At 46.4% G+C, this 19,275-nt stretch overlaps 1 protein-coding gene across 1 annotated transcript in view; it reads right to left on the minus strand.

Annotated features, from left to right (window-relative positions):
- The window catches only part of LOC144102187 (uncharacterized), a 38,288-nt gene that overhangs the window by 2,799 nt on the left and 16,214 nt on the right, over positions 1-19,275 (minus strand). The window contains exons 14-20 of the mRNA XM_077635499.1: positions 18,715-18,744; positions 16,661-16,676; positions 10,485-10,570; positions 9,796-9,843; positions 5,938-6,164; positions 3,310-3,510; positions 1,943-2,052 (exon numbers count right to left, since the gene is read on the minus strand). Coding sequence (XP_077491625.1) covers positions 1,943-2,052; positions 3,310-3,510; positions 5,938-6,164; positions 9,796-9,843; positions 10,485-10,570; positions 16,661-16,676; positions 18,715-18,744 — 718 coding nt within the window. The remainder of the gene's footprint in view (positions 1-1,942; positions 2,053-3,309; positions 3,511-5,937; positions 6,165-9,795; positions 9,844-10,484; positions 10,571-16,660; positions 16,677-18,714; positions 18,745-19,275) is intronic.

Here is a 19,275-nt window from a genome sequence, read left to right on the forward strand (position 1 = left end):
CTTCGTAAGGAGGAAACTACGCAGCCCTAAAGCAACACAATTTGAAAGATAGCATACTTTGGGTTCAATTAGTGCGTTGTGTGGCGTCGTTTTTGTGCCACATGAGCGATTCCGGTGCATTTAACCCGCCGCAATTGTTCAGTGGATTTTGAAGCGAAAAGCTTCACTACGCTAGGTAAAGCAGTCTTCGGGTAGGCAGCACAGTGACCTTCAGCCTATTCAAGGGTACCCGTGTAAGACCATATGTGGTACAGTGATGGTGTCGAACCTTTGACCCCTGACCTTGACCCTTGAATTGTAGTCGACCTGTGACCTTGAGTCTACCTTTGACATTAGGTGACCTTTGGGTTGACCTTTGACATTAGGTGACCCTTCGGCTGACCTTTCACCTTGATAACAACCGATGGGGTTATGTGAAGCCACGTGATGACGTCCTATGGGGTTGTCGTAAGACCATGTGACACCATGTCATAGCCACGTGGTCGTGTGTGTATATATAGAACGACTGTCGCGAGCGTGTAGCGGAGCTGCCATGGACGAGCCTCAGACGCTTAGCAAGAGTGCTTGCTCTTCTCTGAATTCCGGGGTTAGCCAAGTTAAGCCACTGCCATTTTTGTTTTTTGTGGGATTTTTTTGGCTCATAGGCCACAAAGCTCCGCAGCTTCTAGGCGACAGGGCGCTTATTCAAAGCGACATCCGAACATCGAGAGTGAGGTGTCCTACGCGCAAGAGCTGAGGCGGGCGCGGCCGCCCGTATACGACCCTGACTGAGGCTGCGAAGAAAGATCGATGTGTAGTGCATCAGGGCCAGTGAAGGGGAGTATTGCCTACACAAGGTTAAGTAAGGGTGAGGCCCGGGGGTTGGGGAGGTAAATGGGAACATCGCACCCAATGAGGGAACAAAGCTCAGGAGAGAGCCTGACTTCACGCGGACAGTCTTCGCAATCCTTGTGCTCATGAAGGCGTTCCCACGCATGCTTTTCTCGCTCTCAGAGTCAGTCCCTAGTGTTTTGGTGTCGGTATGTTTTAGTGCGCGCGTCTGTGTGACCCATGGCGTGGGAGTCTACAGCAAGGGTTTTGGTGTAGACAGTCTGCCGCGCTGATATGGTCATAGGCGTGGACAGCGGTGATGGGTGTTTGGTCTACAGACAGTATCACCGCATGCTATCACGGGTAGAATGACTCTCCTTTTTTATGACCAAGGTTCAAGGTTATCGTCGGAGCTTCAAGCCTTTTATTTCCTCCCTGACGCCACCTGGCGAAGCGGCGGCGGCGTGTGGCACCGTATTGCCTCCGAATGCTCTACGCGTCCCGGCTCCATTAAGTCACAATGGTCACGCGTTCATAACGTTGAAAGATGCGCTGGACGGCCGTGGCAGTTGCGTCTGCCGAACCTGGCGAAGCTATATCCTTGAAGGCTTCAATTTCAATCGGCGAAGATACGAATAGATTCAGTACCAGCGCAAGGCACCCTCCACAAGGCACCCCAGATAAAGAGCAGTGCCGCATCGAAGCGGGATACCGCCATCAGGTAACGGAAAGTGCCATTTTCACAAATACTGCCGTTCGGTTGTTTCTCCAGATTTATGCAATTATTAGCCTTTTTATCAGTTTTGGGCCGCTGTCGGCATGTGCAAGCCAACTGCTATGCACCGACCGGTAGAAATAAGCATCTCACCTACGAAACCTCAACCTCCCGCACCTACCAACGCCTTATTCGCACAAGTCACATGCTCTAAACGCTAGGCCTGTGCTTCATCGGCATTGCAGCTAGGAAATCCGGTCTGCTTACTTCGCGATCACAAGCTAGCTAACGCTGCATCATTGGCGTTACACACTCATGATCATACTGTGGTTATTTGAGACCCTAGCAACTATGAGAGCCCAGAGAGCTCTGCGCAAGCATTTCCGGACGATCACACTTAAGAAACGTAAAGCTTACTGGGCTAGACCGATTTGCTTGACGAATGCGTCGGCGATGACGTTGGAGGTAAGCACGACGCCCACGAAATACATCACATTGGTCGATTCCGAAGTGAGCTGGTACAGAATCTGTGAGGTCAGAGAAGGGCAGCAGCAGTCACACATATACACCATAAAGCAAAAAGTTCAGTCTCCCAATGTTTCCCGCCCGTTCACCGCCATTATTCGACAGACCACAACAAGTGTAGAACAAAGTCCTCCCCCGATGTCCTGTCATCAGCACTTGCCGATGCCAGTTGCGGCCGCCTCATGCCCGCAGAGTTTCTGATCTCCTCAGCTGACCTGAACCTCTGCACTTTCTAGCCACGCTTACTGTCGGGATCCACTCCGCTACTGTACGGGATCAGTTGCGCCTCGACAAAGCCGCCGCGGTGGCTCAGTGGTTATGGCGCTCGGCTGCTGACACGAAAGACGCGGGTTCGATCCCGGCCGCGGCGGTTGAATTTCGATGGAGGCGAAATTCTAGAGTTCCGTGTACTGTGCGATGTCAGTGCACGTTAAAGAACCCCAGGTGGTCGAAATCTCCGGAGCCCTCCACTACGGCGTCCCTCATAGCCTGTGTTGCTTTGGGCCAATAAACCAACCAACCAGTTACGCCTCGACATTAGGAGACTGAAGAAGTTGTGTGCACATCAAGGTACGATGATCAAGGCAGGTGGGATGCATATATTTACAATGGCCATCTGGGCGGCTGGTCGAGTCTAACGCCCGGTTTACCTTCGGTATTCCCAGTGCACACCAGTAGAGTGCGAACAATGATGCACGATAGCAGTGTCGAGGCACATAAAAACTGGTGCAAGACTGCTCTGCTTGACTGCTGCAGTTCATCTGAACAAGCACTAGCACCAATGACGAGTCAAGTGTAATAGAGTTGCAGCGGCGGAGATTAGGCAGTGCAGCACCACACTAGTGCGAAGGGTCAAGAGTACCTCTTCATGCCTGCGCAGTTGCACTATAATAAGAGCACCAAGAAAGGATGGCAGTAGAGAACTGCACCAGCACGAAGCACCACTCTTAGATCTACCAACAAATTTGGAAACTTCCAATACGGTCCATCTTTTGTTATCCGATGCTCGAAGTGGGCAAAACGTTGAGGTAATCGGATTATCGCGACAGCCGTAGTAAATGACGTAATGTGTGTAGCTTTATCAGGCTTTCTCAAGAGAAATAAAACGAATGCTTGTATTGGCCCCTTCCAGATGGTGTCCCATCTACACGCATGCAACGTGGCCACTTGAACAAATCGCACTTTGTAAACAAGATCGCCAACTGCAATAATTAAACGCCTCTGAAGCGAAGCCGAGCAAAACGCGCGCAGAGTCCAACCTGCAAAAAAGTCCTGACGTAGTCGATGTCGAGAGTGGTCGGGTCGTAATCGAAAGTGCCGAAAGCCAGCACTCGCGCGCTGACGTAGTCCTTGAAGGCGGCATCCAGGCCCACCATTCGTCTCAGTGTTGCGTTTTTTTCGGCTCCTTCGGCCAGGGAGATGCTGACGCCACCTTTCAGATTCTCGTTCTGCTTGACCAGCTGCAAAAATACGCACATCCGCATTAGAACCGACATTACGCAGTTCACGCGTGCGTTTCTTCGATATCAGCTACGGCGGCCGAGTGGTGATAGTCTTGGGCTGCTGGTTATAATGACGCTTGGTCGAATCGAAGCTACGACGGCCGCGTTACAATGGAGGTTAAATGAAGACGCCTGTTGGGTGTGGACGCACGTCCAAGACCACCAGGTGCTGGGTATTAATCCGGAGTCCTCCGCTATGGATTCTCTCGTAACGCATGCCCAGCTTGGTAACCAACGACCCCCAGATGCCATACCGGTTCTTCTTGTACACCTATCATCGTTCGCAATGCTGAGCACCAACCTCGAAAAGAGTATCTTTACAGCTTAAAGGGTGCTCTGAGGCACTCTGTTCTCAGGCGTTTCTGTTAGCGCATCAGCAGCCATAGCAGGCACTCGCCAGACGCAGGGCATGATATGTCAATCGTGAAATCTTACTGAAACATTTGAAATAGTCACAACATTTTGTGAACATTCCCTCCTTCTTGGCACCTAACAACATATCAAAAATTGGAACGGACACTTGAGCTCTGCCTCAAGGCTATGACACGACATCGCAGTGGGTTAGGCTTTTTATACTGAGCCGTTTGACACCACTGAACGCATTTTTTTAATTGTTTCAGTTATTTCAATTACCAATTACACTTATTTTTTTAATTAGCCTAATCAAGCTTTGGCTTTTCATTCTGAGCATTTAGACAGCTTTGAACTTTCTTTTTAACTTTTTTTTCATTTTTTCATTTGTCTACTTAAATAATTGCAATGATTTCATTAACTCGTCATCGCCTATCACACAGCTAGTGGAGGACTCCCTGGCGGAGGACTCCGAATTGGCTTGCACCCCCTGAAGTACTATTACGAGGACTGACATCGTACAGCCCAGGGGCCATCCACGCGTTTCACCTAAATCTCAATTTAGGCGTCCTAGCCGAGATTCCATTCGACAAGCTTGTTCTCAGCAGCGCACCGCCATGACCACTGCCCCACCGCGGCGGGCCAATTAAATTGGTCTCTCCGACAAAGAACAGGTGTGTGAGTAAAGGTTTTTTTATAGAGAGCAACTATGATCCTTCCGACCATTGCACTGAAGCGGTGTGGGTTTTTAAGCCATCCCTTGATAACACGAATGTCTAAGCAAAAAAGCACAGAAAAATGAAAGGAAGAATGCAGAATCCTGGTCAATCGCGAAAGCAGCACAGGTCAATTATTTATGCGGAAGGAGCAGCCCTGCTTTTACGATGGCGGCGGTTAGTGCTAGGCCTAGGCCAGATGTGTGTGGGTACACCTCCTTGGTTGGTGGATTGGAATAAACTTAGGACGTACAATATTCCCATTACGAGTTCATCAGTTCCCTCACGCCCTGCCATCTGCTGGCCTTGCTGGTTAGCTGAAGTTGGACGGTGGACAAGAGTGAAGTTTCTTTAAAAGGTGTTTAGATTTCTTTTCTAGCAGAATGACTGTGCTTAACTGAATGCTAATGACTATGTTATCCCCGTATAGCTGTTAGTGGTAGCTGGCGACAAAACAGTAAACGTTACACCTAGCTATCGACACGAGAGGTGGAGCGGTGTCTTTTGGCTGTGCTAACGTTACAAGGCTGCGCATTTGTGGTTTTTTGTGTATTCGCTTTCGTTGTTTTTGAGGCGGCACTTCTTGTGGTTCGCGTTTTATTCCGCATTTGATAGGCCTTTTATGCTGCGCCTTTTTGCCTGTACATCTGCTTTACATGCTTTTTATTCCACACTGCTGTCAAGATGGCCTTGGTTAGGGGTTGATTGCGCCTTGCAATGAACAAAGAATATGCATTTTTGAATTTCCTTTTGATTAAAGCTCACAAATATGCTCCGTTAAGACGATGGGTACCGTCCTGCGACTCGAGCAGTTGCAATAAAATTGTACGACATAAGTTTCGCATAACTGCAGTCCAGCGCTCTACACAAGCCTGCTCGCGTCTGCCCTGTTTTCCTCGTCCTGTTGATTATGCGGCGAAAAACAGCGATACCACGCAAGGACGACTTGGACTATGGCCTATTAGCTACTACCTTCATTTGTTCATTACAAAATTAAGAAAAAATGGCTAAGCTTGAAGTCTCGACACGCCCGAATATTTAGCATACGACTTCTTGTGGCAGTTGCGTAATGACTGCTTTCAATGAATCGCTATTCGGATTAATAAATATCAACCGTGATCACTGGTCAAATGGCAGTAGTTTGAAGAAATGGGCAATGACCAATGGTTTTTTTGGCCAAAGACCAGCGGTGACCAAACAGCCCGAATAACTCTGGATCCCACCTTTCCCGAGCCACATTCATCGTAGTGCCAACACCGGCCGGCACCACCTGCGCGTCTATTGCGTACCCCGAGATGAAGAACGCGGCTCTGTTCACCTGGGTGAACGCGGTATAGCTGAGGTCCTTGAAGGTTGGCTGCAATGCGTCCCCGACCATTATCAGCTCCGTGTAAATGATGTATTCGCAGAAGGCTTCCACCCCCTTCAGGTGGTCGGGGTCCTCCAGGGTCGGGCCCACGGTGCAAAGGAGCATCGCCGGCCGCATTGTTGGCTGCGATGGGTCTTCCTTGGGGGGCTTGCGGGTCGTAGGCTGCAAAGCGCCATCTGGACAAATGAAAACGCACGGGGGAAAAGCTGGGAGGGACTTCTTCAAAAATAAATTCTCTTCGGCTGCCCATCTTTGTATCCAACTGAGGACGTTTTCTCCTTCGTCAACGACTTCTATATCCTGTTAAACTTGCTGTCCATCCAACTGCATCCGAACAACTTGTATAGCCTGTGTCTCGACACTCGTGGACATATATGTTGCGCCTGTATTCCGTAGCTCTTTGGTCATGCCTGCTGCGAAACTTCGCTTCGAATGCTCCCACAGTTAGCAGGTGATGACGTCAGCTCGAAGTGGAAAATAAACTGCCCTGTTCTTCACGCCTGGCCTGAGAAACGCTGAAATATATTCATTAATTTCCTTGTCGGACTGTTGTATCTCTTCGTTTAGTTACTTAATCTGTTCCATTGATTTTGTGTTCAGACTTGAGCACAGTAATCACCGATCTCAACACTTTTTATCTTGTAGCCGCCGCGGTGGCTGAGTGGTTATGGCGCTCGGCTGCTGGCCCGAAAGACGCGGGTTCGATCGCGGCCGCGGCGGTAGAATTTCGATGGAGGCGAAATTCCAGAGGCCCATGTGCTGTTCCATGACAGTGCACGTTAAATAACACCAGGTGGTCGAAATTTTCGGTGCCCTCCACTACGGCGTCTCCCATAGCCTGAGTCGCTTTGAGACGTTAATAATAATAATAATAATAATAATAATAATAATAATAATAATAATAATAATAATAATAATAATAATAATAATAATAATAATAATAATAATAATTGGTTTTTGGGGAAAGGAAACGACGCAGTATCTGTTTCATATATCGTTGGACACCTGAACCGCGCAGTAAGGGAAGGGATAAAGGAGGGAGTGAAAGAAGAAAGGAAGAAATAGGTGCCGTAGTGGAGGGCTCCGGAATAATTTCGACCACCTGGGGATCTTTAACGTGCGCTGACATCGCACAGCACACGGGCGCCTTAGCGTTTTTCCTCTAAGGCGCCCGTGTGCTGTGCGATGTCATAAACCAGTTTTTATCTTGCAGTGTATTTAGTTGCAAGTGTCACGATGATCACCTGGCTAACATCTTTTCTTTAAGTCAATTAGACAGCCAGATGTCATTACACATGTCTTTGTGAAGTGTTTCGCAACTATGTGGTCAAAGAAAGGGCTTTGGTGTTGAGCTGTTAGCGGCCACACGTGCACTTTCAAGAGGAAGGGTTCTGTTATACACGTGATGTCTGCAGTGTGCTCACGCGAAGTGTATCAGCGACGTTCACACCGAAAAGTTGTCGAAAATTACCAATAAAAGCCCAATTATGCATTACTGCATTGCGTCCGTCAAGAGTCGTGAGTCTGCCGACAGTTTCCCCTCATTACGCTCTCCTTTCCCGGCAACGGCTGAATGTGCTAATGCTGGCAGGTGTGAACACTGCCGCAGCAGCAGTGTTTTAAAACACTGCGAGCGTTTACGTAGCCGTTTGAGAGCATGACTAAAGAAACGGCAGTTTTCTCAGGTATCTAGCAGAACAATATTGCGGGCGCAAAAAAACCGCTTGTTTTAAAGCGAAAACCTTCGCTACTCTAGGCAAAGCAGTCGTCGCGTAGGCCGGAGAATGACCTTGAACGACCTTCAGCCCAACCCCATTAGCCGTGTATGACCATATGTGGTACAGTTATGGTGTCGAACCCTTGACCCCTAACCTTGACCTACGTTTAGTTGACCTTTGGCCCTGAGTTGACCTCTGACTATTTTGTGACCTTTGGGTTGACCTTTGGACTTATAAACATTCGATGTGGTGATGTGAAGCCACTTGATGACATCCGATGGAGTTTCCTAAGACCATGTGATATCACTCCGTAGCCACGTGGTCATGTGGGTATATATAGAACGGCTGTCGCGAGCGTGTAGCGGAGCTGCCATGGACGAGCCTCAGACGCTTAGCAAGCATCCTGGCTTTTCGCTGAATTCCAGGATTAGCTAAGTTAAGCCACTGCCAGTTTTTATAGCTATTTTTGTGCCCGCTCGCAACGTATAGAAACATGCAGAAATGAACGTAGCGCGACTACAGAAATTTCAAAATATACAGTAGGGACCTGCTTGATGCAAAATCCTTATTTAAAAAAAAAAACTTGGAGAGGCCTGCAGTCTGCTGCGTTAGAGATGCGCATTTTTTTTTGCAGGTCATCGTTCTTTAACATCAGTACACATCCCCAACACAATTTACCGTCATACCACAACGCGTTCACTTCATGCATTCCTGTAACACGCCTGAACCAACGAGATTACTTGAAAGGAAACGCATTTAAGCTGCGTAAAGTGAACAAGGAACTATGTTTCGCGGATGAAGTTATCAGTGTGATGAAACAGGTGTGTTCCTTGAAACGGTTCTGATTTTCTCGTGTGAGTGAAACCCATGTCCGCTCCTGAAAATTGATAGTGCAGTGCAAAACATATGTTTGTGAGCTATTGTAAACAGTTGAAACAGACAATAAAGAGGAGAACAGTTCCTTCGTGGCGCTTGTGTTGCGTGCCCGCCTGCCACGCAGATGGCCTGGATTCCAGCCCCGATGCTGACGAATTTTTTTGTTCAAACTAGGTCACGTGAGAGGCACCATTTCCTGTGGACACATTTTGCGGACAACTTCCGGTGACGAGTTTTCCTTCGCACGAGGTATGAAGAACTCACACTACGCCTTAACACGTGGGGCGTTGCACCCCGGTGCGCTTAGCCCACGGAGGAAGACTATAAGGAGTGTAAACTCCGCCGTCTGCGGCGACCAGAAAAGGTCACAAGCCCGCGTCGCCACTATCCTGCTGGCGGCGCCTGGCGGCCTGGAATGAAACTACTGAAATACGTCACGGCGTGCCCGCTGAAGCAAACACCCGTGTCCATAGAGCCCATGTCGTCTGCTTGTCGTCTTCTGCTTTGAGCGCGCGCCGCCAGAGAGCGCGCCAAAACCACCTGCCCGGGCGCTGCATTTTTTTATTTTTTTTCCCCTGCTGCTTCTACGAGGCGCCGCTTGGCGCCGCCATTGTATGCGGCCCCCGTCGGCGCATACAATTGTGACTATCTGGTCGCCTGCGCTCGCTCGCGCAGACGGGAGTTTCACCTCCTATATAGTCTTTGCTCCGTGGCCTAGCCTAACTACCTCGACCGTAGTGCCCTCTGCGCGCTCTACAGCAATCACCTCGCTTGAACTGCGCCTTTCTTCCAACTCACGCGCTTCTGCATGTACACTGTGCCCTAGGATGCAAAGGCAATCGAAAGACAGTTTCCTCTACTCTTCTAGCGAGTAAGGGAAAGCCGTCACCACCATGCTGACAGCATCTCTCCGCCCTCTGTACATTTCTCAATTAGGTGAAACTACTGCCTTTGAGTTACACGCTGGTCGCTACTAGACATCAACAAAATGGCGCTGGCTGGTGAAGTCGAGGAAAGTTGGACTTTACTGTGCCGCTACATCAGCGTGCGGGCTACGGCAGTGTGCTGGTGGTTGTATATTGCTTTCTTTCCAGGTGTACTTGGAGGCGATGTTTGCCCCGGATTTTCGATTTTGTGACAGTTATTCATGCTTTCGTGTTAGGTGCGGCTGCAAGAGATGAAATGAAGGTAATGACAACATCGTGTGACTTACCAACCGCGCCTTCGCCGAATCCGAAGCCGAAGCCGCCATCTTTGTTCACTGAATGTCAGAGGAAGAAAAGATGAAGAGGCATTAGAGACAAATACAGTCGTAAACTCCACTTCTTTCCTACTTTTCTTCCTGCTTTCTTAACCATCAACTGCGCGTACTAACCATTACATTAAAAGCGAGAATTGTGGAGTTGTGACGTCCTGAAACGACACTTGGCTATGAGGGATGCTGTAGTGTAACGTAATGACTAGGTGTTAGAATTCCCGCCTGCACATGAAATGTTTCATCTTTCACTCCGACGAACTTCATTAGCTTAAATATACTTGTAATTACAATTCACTGCGTTGAGGTCCCTAGTCGAACCCTTTGCAATAACCCTAGAAAGCGGTTCCGGTCTCCTGTCGGGCGCCGCTGATAGGTTTTTCCGTGGTTTGAATTTCGCGCGTTTTCTTCACCGCGTATATATGCGCCGTCTGTTAAACCTCACGGTGCCCAAATACCATTGGAAGTCTTGGGCATGTAAAAAACGCCAAAAATAAACATTTCACGAGTTGTTCCTGCACATTTGCTTAGATTTTTTTCTCTCGCGGTACTCAAGACTGGCGAAACAGTTCTGGCCCAGAACGGCCGCAAAGTTGGCAGAAGTTTCGGGCCGCAAAGAGTTAAGTATAAGGAACAGCGAAACTTACTGTAGAGCATGACGCACAGGAAGATAATGGACGCCGCGATCACGATGAAAATGCCGCACAGGATTAAGGTGCAGCAACTCGACCCTCTGCGTGGAGATTCGTTCGCGTAAACTTTGAAAACAGTCAGGCTGTGGATTAGCTCAGCTAATCCAGGATATGCAAAACGAAAGCTGGCGGCGTTCATTGGCGTTGGCAATGTTCTAGACTCCGATGATTTTGAGGAGAGGAAGGGCGCATAACTGGCTCCCTGGGTCAGCGGACGCCTGAATCGCCCTTTGAGGTACGTGGCGGTGGTGAGAGAGAGATGTGGGCTGCATGCATCAGCGCTGACAACGTTGTGGCAGACACGCGGCACTGCAGCGAATGAATGAATGAAAACTTCACTGCCCACCGAGCAGGAGCCCCCAAATCGCCGGTCCCGGCACGCAGGCCTGAGACGCGGGTAGGGGATGCTCCGCAGACTAAGGACAAGACGCGTTGCTTCTTCACGGCCTCAGCCGCCAGGCGGGTGGCTTGCTGCTGGATGGCACCGGTCCTCGCTCCGCGGCGAAACTTCCCAGGCTTCTCTACTGGTGATGTTTAAGCCAGCGTCCGGGGAATGGGCCCATTGCCAAGTCATATGATGAAAGGTGCCCCTTTCACAGCAATTTTTACATTTTGAATCTTTTTCATACCCGGTCTCTGTCAAGTAGACCCAGACTGGGCAGATGTAATCTCCAGCTTGTAACCGCCTCCAAATGCGCGCCTCATTATTGGATAATAATAATAATAATTGGTTTTGGGGGGAAAGGAAATGGCGCAGTATGTCTCATATCGTTGGACACCTGAACCGCGCCGTATGGGAAGGGATAAAGGAGGGAGTGAAAGAAGAAAGGAAGAGAGAGGTGCCGTAGTGGAGGGCTCCGGAATAATTTCGACCACCTGGGGATCTTTAACGTGCACTGACATCGCACAGCACACGGGCGCCTTGGCGTTTTTCCTCCACAAAAACGCCGCCGCCGCAGTCGGGTTCGAACCCGGGAACTCCGGATCAGTAGTCGAGCGCCCTAACCACTGAGCCACCGCGGCGGGGTCATTATTGGAGAGAGACCGATCTGGGGGTGGAAATATCCTTCTATGTAATTTATAGTGTTCGTTAAGTTCGTGGAATGTAATGTTGCAATCTTTCATTCCCTTGCATCCGGGCTGTTCTACGACCGCTCGGTTGTAGAGATCTTGTTGCCGGGAACAGATTCGTGCGCAGGTATCCATATGATGGATATTTTTCGATCAAGTGGGCGCAGCGTTCATTGGGTGACCAACCTCTCGCGATCAACAATTAACTGCCACCTGCCAAGGGTGGCAGGATGGGCGCGCTGCCTATCCAGTGTGCGGAACGCACTCAACGTTACAGGCGCAAGCCGCGGCTGCTCGGCTAGATGTGGTTACGCTTTTAAAAACAGCGATTACATGCGCGAAACGTGTGGCGGTAATGATGGCTCTTGAAGTGATACTGAAGGCTGCTTCGCCAGGTTTTTCTTCCAAATAAAATCCCATAGCTGCGAGTTTCGTCACTGTGTTCACTACTGTGAGCCAGTTACCTTCATTGCTAACTAGTATTCATTGCTAGTCGTCCTCCTCTGCGATACAAATTTATGACGTTGGTGGTGACGTCAAAGTGTCGTGGGTTTGCTTTGTTCAATTTTCTACCTTAGGTTTTGCTTTCGCGTTCTTTGTGCGACAATATTTCACTTAGCGTTAGCGATGCAGAACCTGCCTCAATGATCTAGTAGTAGTAGTAGTAGTAGTATGTTTATTTGGCCATATTATATACAATATGCCCTCGAGGTGAGGCTAAAGGAGGTAGACCAAGCATACCTCCTGACAAGGCCTACACCCCGATCACACATCATGGAAAACGGGGGCCGAATGGACAAAAGATAAAAAACAATGAGCAAACATGATCACAACAGAAAATAGTTAATGATAGACAATAATAAATATCAATTAACAATAAACGAAACATTTCATAATATGCACATTCAAAAAAATAATAAAGGAAACAGAACACAAACACACACTCAAACTAAGTATACAGTATTAGCTGAAATTTAGCCGGGGGGGAAAAGAATCGTCAGTTTTTTCTTGAATACAGACACACTATAACTTTCTAAAGCAATCTGAGTAAGATACTGGTAGGCATTACACAATGTTATAATTTGATAATCGGTTGTTTGTTTACCATAATTTGTTCTGGGTCTTGCAGTAGATAGGGCAACGGAACGTAGACCATACGCAACGTTTCTTGAATAATAAGTATTTGAAAAAGAGCTAAAGTCATGCTTGACTATAAAAAATGTGAAGAGCCAAACTAAAATTGTATGAATTAAAAAAATTGCGAACATGAAATGTTTCAAAAAGATTTGCTTCAACAGATGAACTTGAACTTAATAAACGTAGAGCTCTTTTCTGGAGAGAAAGCAATTTGTATGAATCAGTTTTGTTGCATGTACCCCAGACTAGGTTGCAATACACCAGGTGAGAATGAACAAGGGCAAAATATAACTGTTTTTTAACTTGTAATGGGAGGAGATGTCTAACACGATAAATAACATAAATAGATCTGGCCATTTTTAGTCTAATGTAGTTTATATGATCACTCCAACCCAAATCGCTACGAAAAAACACACCAAGGAACCGGCAACTATGAACTTGCTCGATGTTAAAGTCATTAAAAAATAGTTTGATGTGATGATCTAATGGTTTATCCTGTTTTCTAGAGGTATATCTGTTTCTAGAGGTATATCCTGTTTTCTGGCCTATCTATGATATACAATCTGAGATCATCGCCCAGTACTCGTTGCAAAGTGAGGGGATGGCCGCACCTGTGTCATTTCTTGCTTTTTTTTTCACAGTTTATAAGCACTCCGCTTAGAATGAAAGGAGCCGCTTTGCTGTTAAGCAGTTATAACTGTTGAAACTCATTACAACGAAGTTGAAGGAGTCCGGTGATTACTTCGTTATAACCGTAACTCGTTATAGCCCCTAAAGACAGAGCTTCCAAAGGGAGATGCCATTCCTTCATTATATCAGTTATTTCGTTATGAACCGGTTCTTTACAAAAAGGTTCGCCTTAATGCGTGCATCTAGGCCAACCTCTCACTGTATCGGCATACCCAGGGCCTGTAGGAAATGAGTTTGTTACCTGCAGTGTGCGATTACCTGCGGACAGCGGTTATGGATGCTAACGCATTCATGTTTGGGTCGGACAAAAATCTTCACTAGCCTTCCTTCCTCTTGCAAGGTGCTATGGGACGCAGCTTTAGATATCGGTAGCTCCAAGTTTCGAAGTGCATATACATAGTGCGGCACGTAATAATAATAATAATAATAATAATTGGTTTGGGGGGAAAGGAAATGGCACAGTATTTGTCTCATATATCTTTGGACACCTGAACCGCGCCGTAAGGGAAGGGATAAAGGAGGGAGTGAAAGAAGAAAGGATGAAATAGGCGCCGTAGTGGAGGGCTCCGGAATAATTTCGACCACCTGGGGATCTTTAACGTGCACTGACATCGCACAGCACACGGGCGCCTTAGCGTTTTTCCTCCATAAAAACGCAGCCGCCGCGGTCGGGTTCGAACCCGGGAATTCCGGATCAGTAGTCGAGCGCCCTAACCACTGAGCCACCGCGGCGGGTCGGCACGTAACTCGAGACCTAGTGACGCATCAATTTTTATTAAACTCGAGACCTAGTTTAATAAAAATTGATGCGTCACAGGCCTATGAATTCGACAACAGATTGTTTGCTGCCATGTGGCGCAACTTTTGAGGGATATCTGCTGCTTCGGCCTTGACTAGTACCCTACTGTACAGGGTGTTTCACGTAACTCGAGCCAAGACTTGAAAAGCTGTGCGCCTCTAGAAACGTAAATCCAACGACATAATGTTTGCCGTCGAGTGGCGCAACTCAGGGTAGTTTTTAAATTCTTCCTTATTAGTTATTCAGCTGGCATTCATAGCGAATTTTTGTTTAAATTTTCGTTTACAGCCAAGCGCGGGTCGTTATGGTGTAGAGGTGCATCAGAAACGACTGCTGCAGTTTTTGTAGTAAGGTGCTTCCTTCGTAGGGTTTATTTTCGGCAAAGCGACCAACAGCGGCCGGAGTGAATGAAAGCGGGGTGATAGAAGTCGACGCGCGCTTTTTAAAGAATTTCAAATCAATGACATCAAGGATGGAACCCTGGTTGCAAAATATGAATACCGAAAGTAACAAACTTAAAATAGAAAATATCCAACGCAAAGCTGTTAGATTTATCTTTAATTGTTACAGTTGGAATATTTCCCCAACAGCCCTACTGCAAACCGCAGGACTTGAACACCTGGCCATGCGTCGTCATCGAGAAAAATTAAAGTTATTCTACTTGTATTATCACAATAAACTAACAATAGAGGAAGGAATTTTAGTTGAGCACACATCTCGACACCCTACACGCTCTTACCATACTAAGAAAGTTGCCGCGTTTTCATGCAAAACTAATGTATTTAAGTACTCTTTCTTTCCCCATACTATCATTAAGTGGAATGGTTTACCTGCTGATGTTGTCAATTGCGAATCGATGGATTTATTTTTACAAGCTCTGAAGGATGTATAGGGCTCTTATGTATCCTTGTTTTGGGCCAAGTCCGATGCCTTCGTTTGCTGCAAGGATCGATGTCATTATATGTTCTGTCTTTGTAATCGATTTTATGTTGTATGTACTGGTTTTTGCTCTGTTCGCTATCTGCTTCTTTTGCAATGTACTTGTTATTTTTATCAATATGTTTGTACCCCACTCCTGCCTAAGGCCTGTAACACAGGCCGGCAGTATTTGCTAAATAAATAAATAAATAAATGACAGAAACAGAAGATCAGGTAAACAAGACCCAGCGATCGTCAGTTTGACATGCTGCTCCCCCCAAAAAAAAGCAAGCTAGAAATGTTTGCCGCTCATTGTCGCTTGAGTTTAACTCATAAAGCTGCGCCTTTCTCGTTTTCTCGTACTCAAATGTGCGAATTAATATTTTAATGAAGATTTCTACGAGGCGATAGCGAAAGCACTGATGGCCCCTTTTTCCGCAGTGACATCGCCCTGTGTTCTTAGTTTGTTGACAAAGCAGTGAATGGAAGGAATGTTGTGAATTTAAGGTGGCTGTAAAACAATTCTTTTTACGCGATTCCAATTCATATTCTGTTCATACGGCCGTCTGTGTGACTGGTCCAAGCGATAGAGATGGCATGGGACGATTAAAGTACAAAAATTGTTAGACTCAAACAGAGTTCGAATCGAATCAATCTATCAACCACCCCTTCCCTTTCCGTAGATAAAAAAAACACCGTTAAAAGAAGACCTGCTATTACAGACGTAGTAGTTGAGCAAACTCTTCGCGCTTTAAATTTCCCCGTTAGTCACGTATGGCCAGCGATGTTTCCTAATAAATGGCACCTCGTACTTGCATAGGCTGTTCTAGTCCAGGAAGATCATTGCTAAAGAATACATTTGCGCAGTCTTTCTTCATACGAACAGCAAAATATTGGAACGGCCTTCCCAATGCCGCTGTAATAATAGAAGACACGCTTGTATTCAAAGATATAAGCTTAAATCTTTAGACACATCTTAGGGTTTCGTGTACCTTTCCCCTCAAACGTTGATCTATTGCACTCTGTTTTCCTATGCGCTTTTTATTGTTCTTCAATTCGTTATTGAATTCTTTACCACCGTTCAGCGCTTGTTCCTCTCTTTTATTCTTGTTTTGTTTTTATTTAGTATTCGAAAGCATTTGAGCGTTTTTTGCATTATTTTGTGAGCTTTTTGCCTGTTTCATTTGTATTTAGAACCTCGATGTTGGCATTGTACCGAATATGATCCCTTTTTGTTGATATTTCTGTACAACCCACCCCTCATGTATTGCCCCTTTGTAGTAACGGTGATCTCGGAGGCCATGGCGCAGTGACGGTACGCGGCGAGCGGTAGGCACTATGCTAAAAGCATCTAATACGCGAGATTTTGTTCACAAAAGCACGCATTGAGGCGGGAATGGAGAGACAAGCTCTGGCACGATGTGACCTCGGCGCGTTGAAAGAAATAGCGCGACTGCACTCCAACATTTAAGGAATGGATATGTTGGAGAGAAACTGATCAAGAAGGATGACTTGCCTTGGTGCTGGAGACACTGAAATAGTTTTTTTTACACGTTAGAAACAGCTAGATGCAAATCCACTCTGCAATTCGCGTAGCAAAGCCCGCGTCAACCTTTGCGCCAGGTGGCGCTTCAGCACGTCGTGCAACAAGAGCGCCACCTGGATTCAAAGGTTTGGTATTCAAAGTCGGAATAGCGTAAAAGTTGGTGGAATTTGTATTTAGAGACGATAACAAAACGACTTTTTAAGGTAGGTTATCTACTTTAACAAAAAGTATGCGAACAAAAATTACCGGCCTGGAGGCACTGGACAGCAACCAGTTTAGAAGAGGCCGCTCTAAGCATACATCCATCAGTCCTCCGTGAGAAACATCCCGCATGCATAACACAGAAATGCGTGGACCTCGACACCAGTGGAATGACATCACATAGTAGTTGTAATGGTTTATTAAAATAATTACAAAAACGAAGGTTAAGATTTTTGCTAGCCCCGGCATCTGCCACCGATACTGAAGCACCTGAGCTGGGGCAGCGGAAATAAAGGATAGCAGGCAGAATGGAGAAATGAAATGAAAGAGGTGAGGGGACAGGAAGAGAGGATAGGGGGGGGGGAGACATAATATACACAAATTATTTACACTATAAGAAATGTGTACAGGTTGCGTGCGTGATTAGTTCATGATGAAGCAACCACGTGGCGCGGATGGTAATTTTGGCCTTTTGTACTGGGTGTATTCAGATTCGCCATTTAGCTGCATATTTTGCGGCGTCGAAACATGTTTGCTAAATTCACATTCTCGGCTCCCATATCGCCATGGCATCTTTGATTTCAGGCGGAAATTTAGAAGCCTTGCGTCAATTGCATCATGTGTACGCGCCAAACAAAAAGAAGTCGCTTGACCGAACAACACTTTTCACCGTCTTGAAATGGAGCCGCTGGCAGAGCAGAAGCCGAGACACTCTATGTTGGCCACCGTTAATGTTCGCCGTATATTTGAGTTGGAAACAGTATATCCGTGTGTCATGTTTTTTTTTTTTCCTCATATTCTCCCACGTTTGTGTTAAAACTCCGCAGAAGCCGAGGGTGGCTGAAAAATGTGTTCCGCTGTATAGGGAGAAAATTCGATTATAATTTTACATAGATAAAGACTAAGATACTGAATGTCAGGCTACATAACTGCTGCAAGCGCTTTCCAGCTCTTTGCAGTTTTATATTTATTACTTGCATATGCAACCTCCAAAAGAGGACCGAACTACTAGAGGAGACCGGAAAGAAGCGAACACAAAAACATAACTATGGTGAAGCGCTCAAGCTTAAGTGTGCAGTGAAGCTCCGCCCACATTCAAGATCAAGCCCACCCCGCAGAACTCCTCCACAAAAAAAAAAGTAGTCCGTTGTTAAAATGTTTGTGTTTCTTGTTACCTAAACCAGAAGCTAACCGTGCGATGAAATCATAAGGTCAAAACTTTTGATGCCTCTGGCCTGTTTCGTATAGTCGAACATCAAAAATGTGATTTCGTTCACCTATGTGATTGATCAGCGGAGTAACACAGAACAGCGCGGACCAAAACCCGTTGTTGCCAACTGCTGTTTCTTTTTATGTAGCGGCTACAGTGCGGTGTTCTCAAGCTTTAGCGCCTAATACTGTCGTTACGCGCCAGATTGCTCCCTTTCAGTAACTGAAAAGAACTGCTCTTATAAAACCTGGTCGACAGTCCATGGACTTCTTAGAGACTCTATTGTCTTCCTATAGATATTTCTTTGTCTATTCATAGTCTATAGACTGCCTATAGATAAAGTCGCCTTAAAGTGCATGCCCATAAATCTATAGATTGCTTATATACTGTCTATAGACCTTTAAATTGCCTATATACTGTTCTCTAGGGTTTGTCTATAGACAGTCTATAGACTTTATAGACAGAAGTCTATGGACAGTCTATAGACTGTCTAAAGAAATTTTTGTAAAGGATGGTGCCTCGAACACAGATGGAACGGTGACTCGATACATTTTTAGGCGTGCTCGGATGTGGCTTTGAGCCGTCCGAAAGGAGAAATAAATGCATTACTTACCGACTATTTCCGGTACTCTACCTGCATGCTCTGCAGACGATAATGGGACGAAATGAGGGATGATATTTCACTTCCAGTTTCACTATTTCACACGTTGCACTAACGAGCTCATTCACACGGCACTCACTGGTTGCCATTTGAATGGGCATGTTCAAATACAGGAACAAGCACACCCGCCCGCAAGCTCACACTGCAGAACCTACATTCGTATGACTAACGCCACAAGTGCAGTCACCCCAGTCACGTTTAGTCGAAGGGGCAAATAATAATAATAATGTTTATTTGCACCAAGTGCAGTTTACAGGGTACTGGAGGCCTGCAGAAAAAACTGTCATCAAGACCGCTAGACGAAGCCGCAGGCCCCCTATACACTGGTCATTTTACAGCGTCGCAAGAACAGAAGTCATGAAAAAAATTTTGAATCGTAAATCCAGACTAATAAACAGTTTGTCAGTGATATCATACAAAACATAAGGAGTAAACTGCATATAAGAGCAATCATTATACAATGATCAAAGCTACAAATTGTATATAAGACTGAAATGGGCGAGTAAAAAAGAA

The sequence above is a fragment of the Amblyomma americanum genome, chromosome 8 (genome assembly GCF_052857255.1).
Source record: "Amblyomma americanum isolate KBUSLIRL-KWMA chromosome 8, ASM5285725v1, whole genome shotgun sequence".
NCBI lineage: Eukaryota > Metazoa > Arthropoda > Arachnida > Ixodida > Ixodidae > Amblyomma > Amblyomma americanum.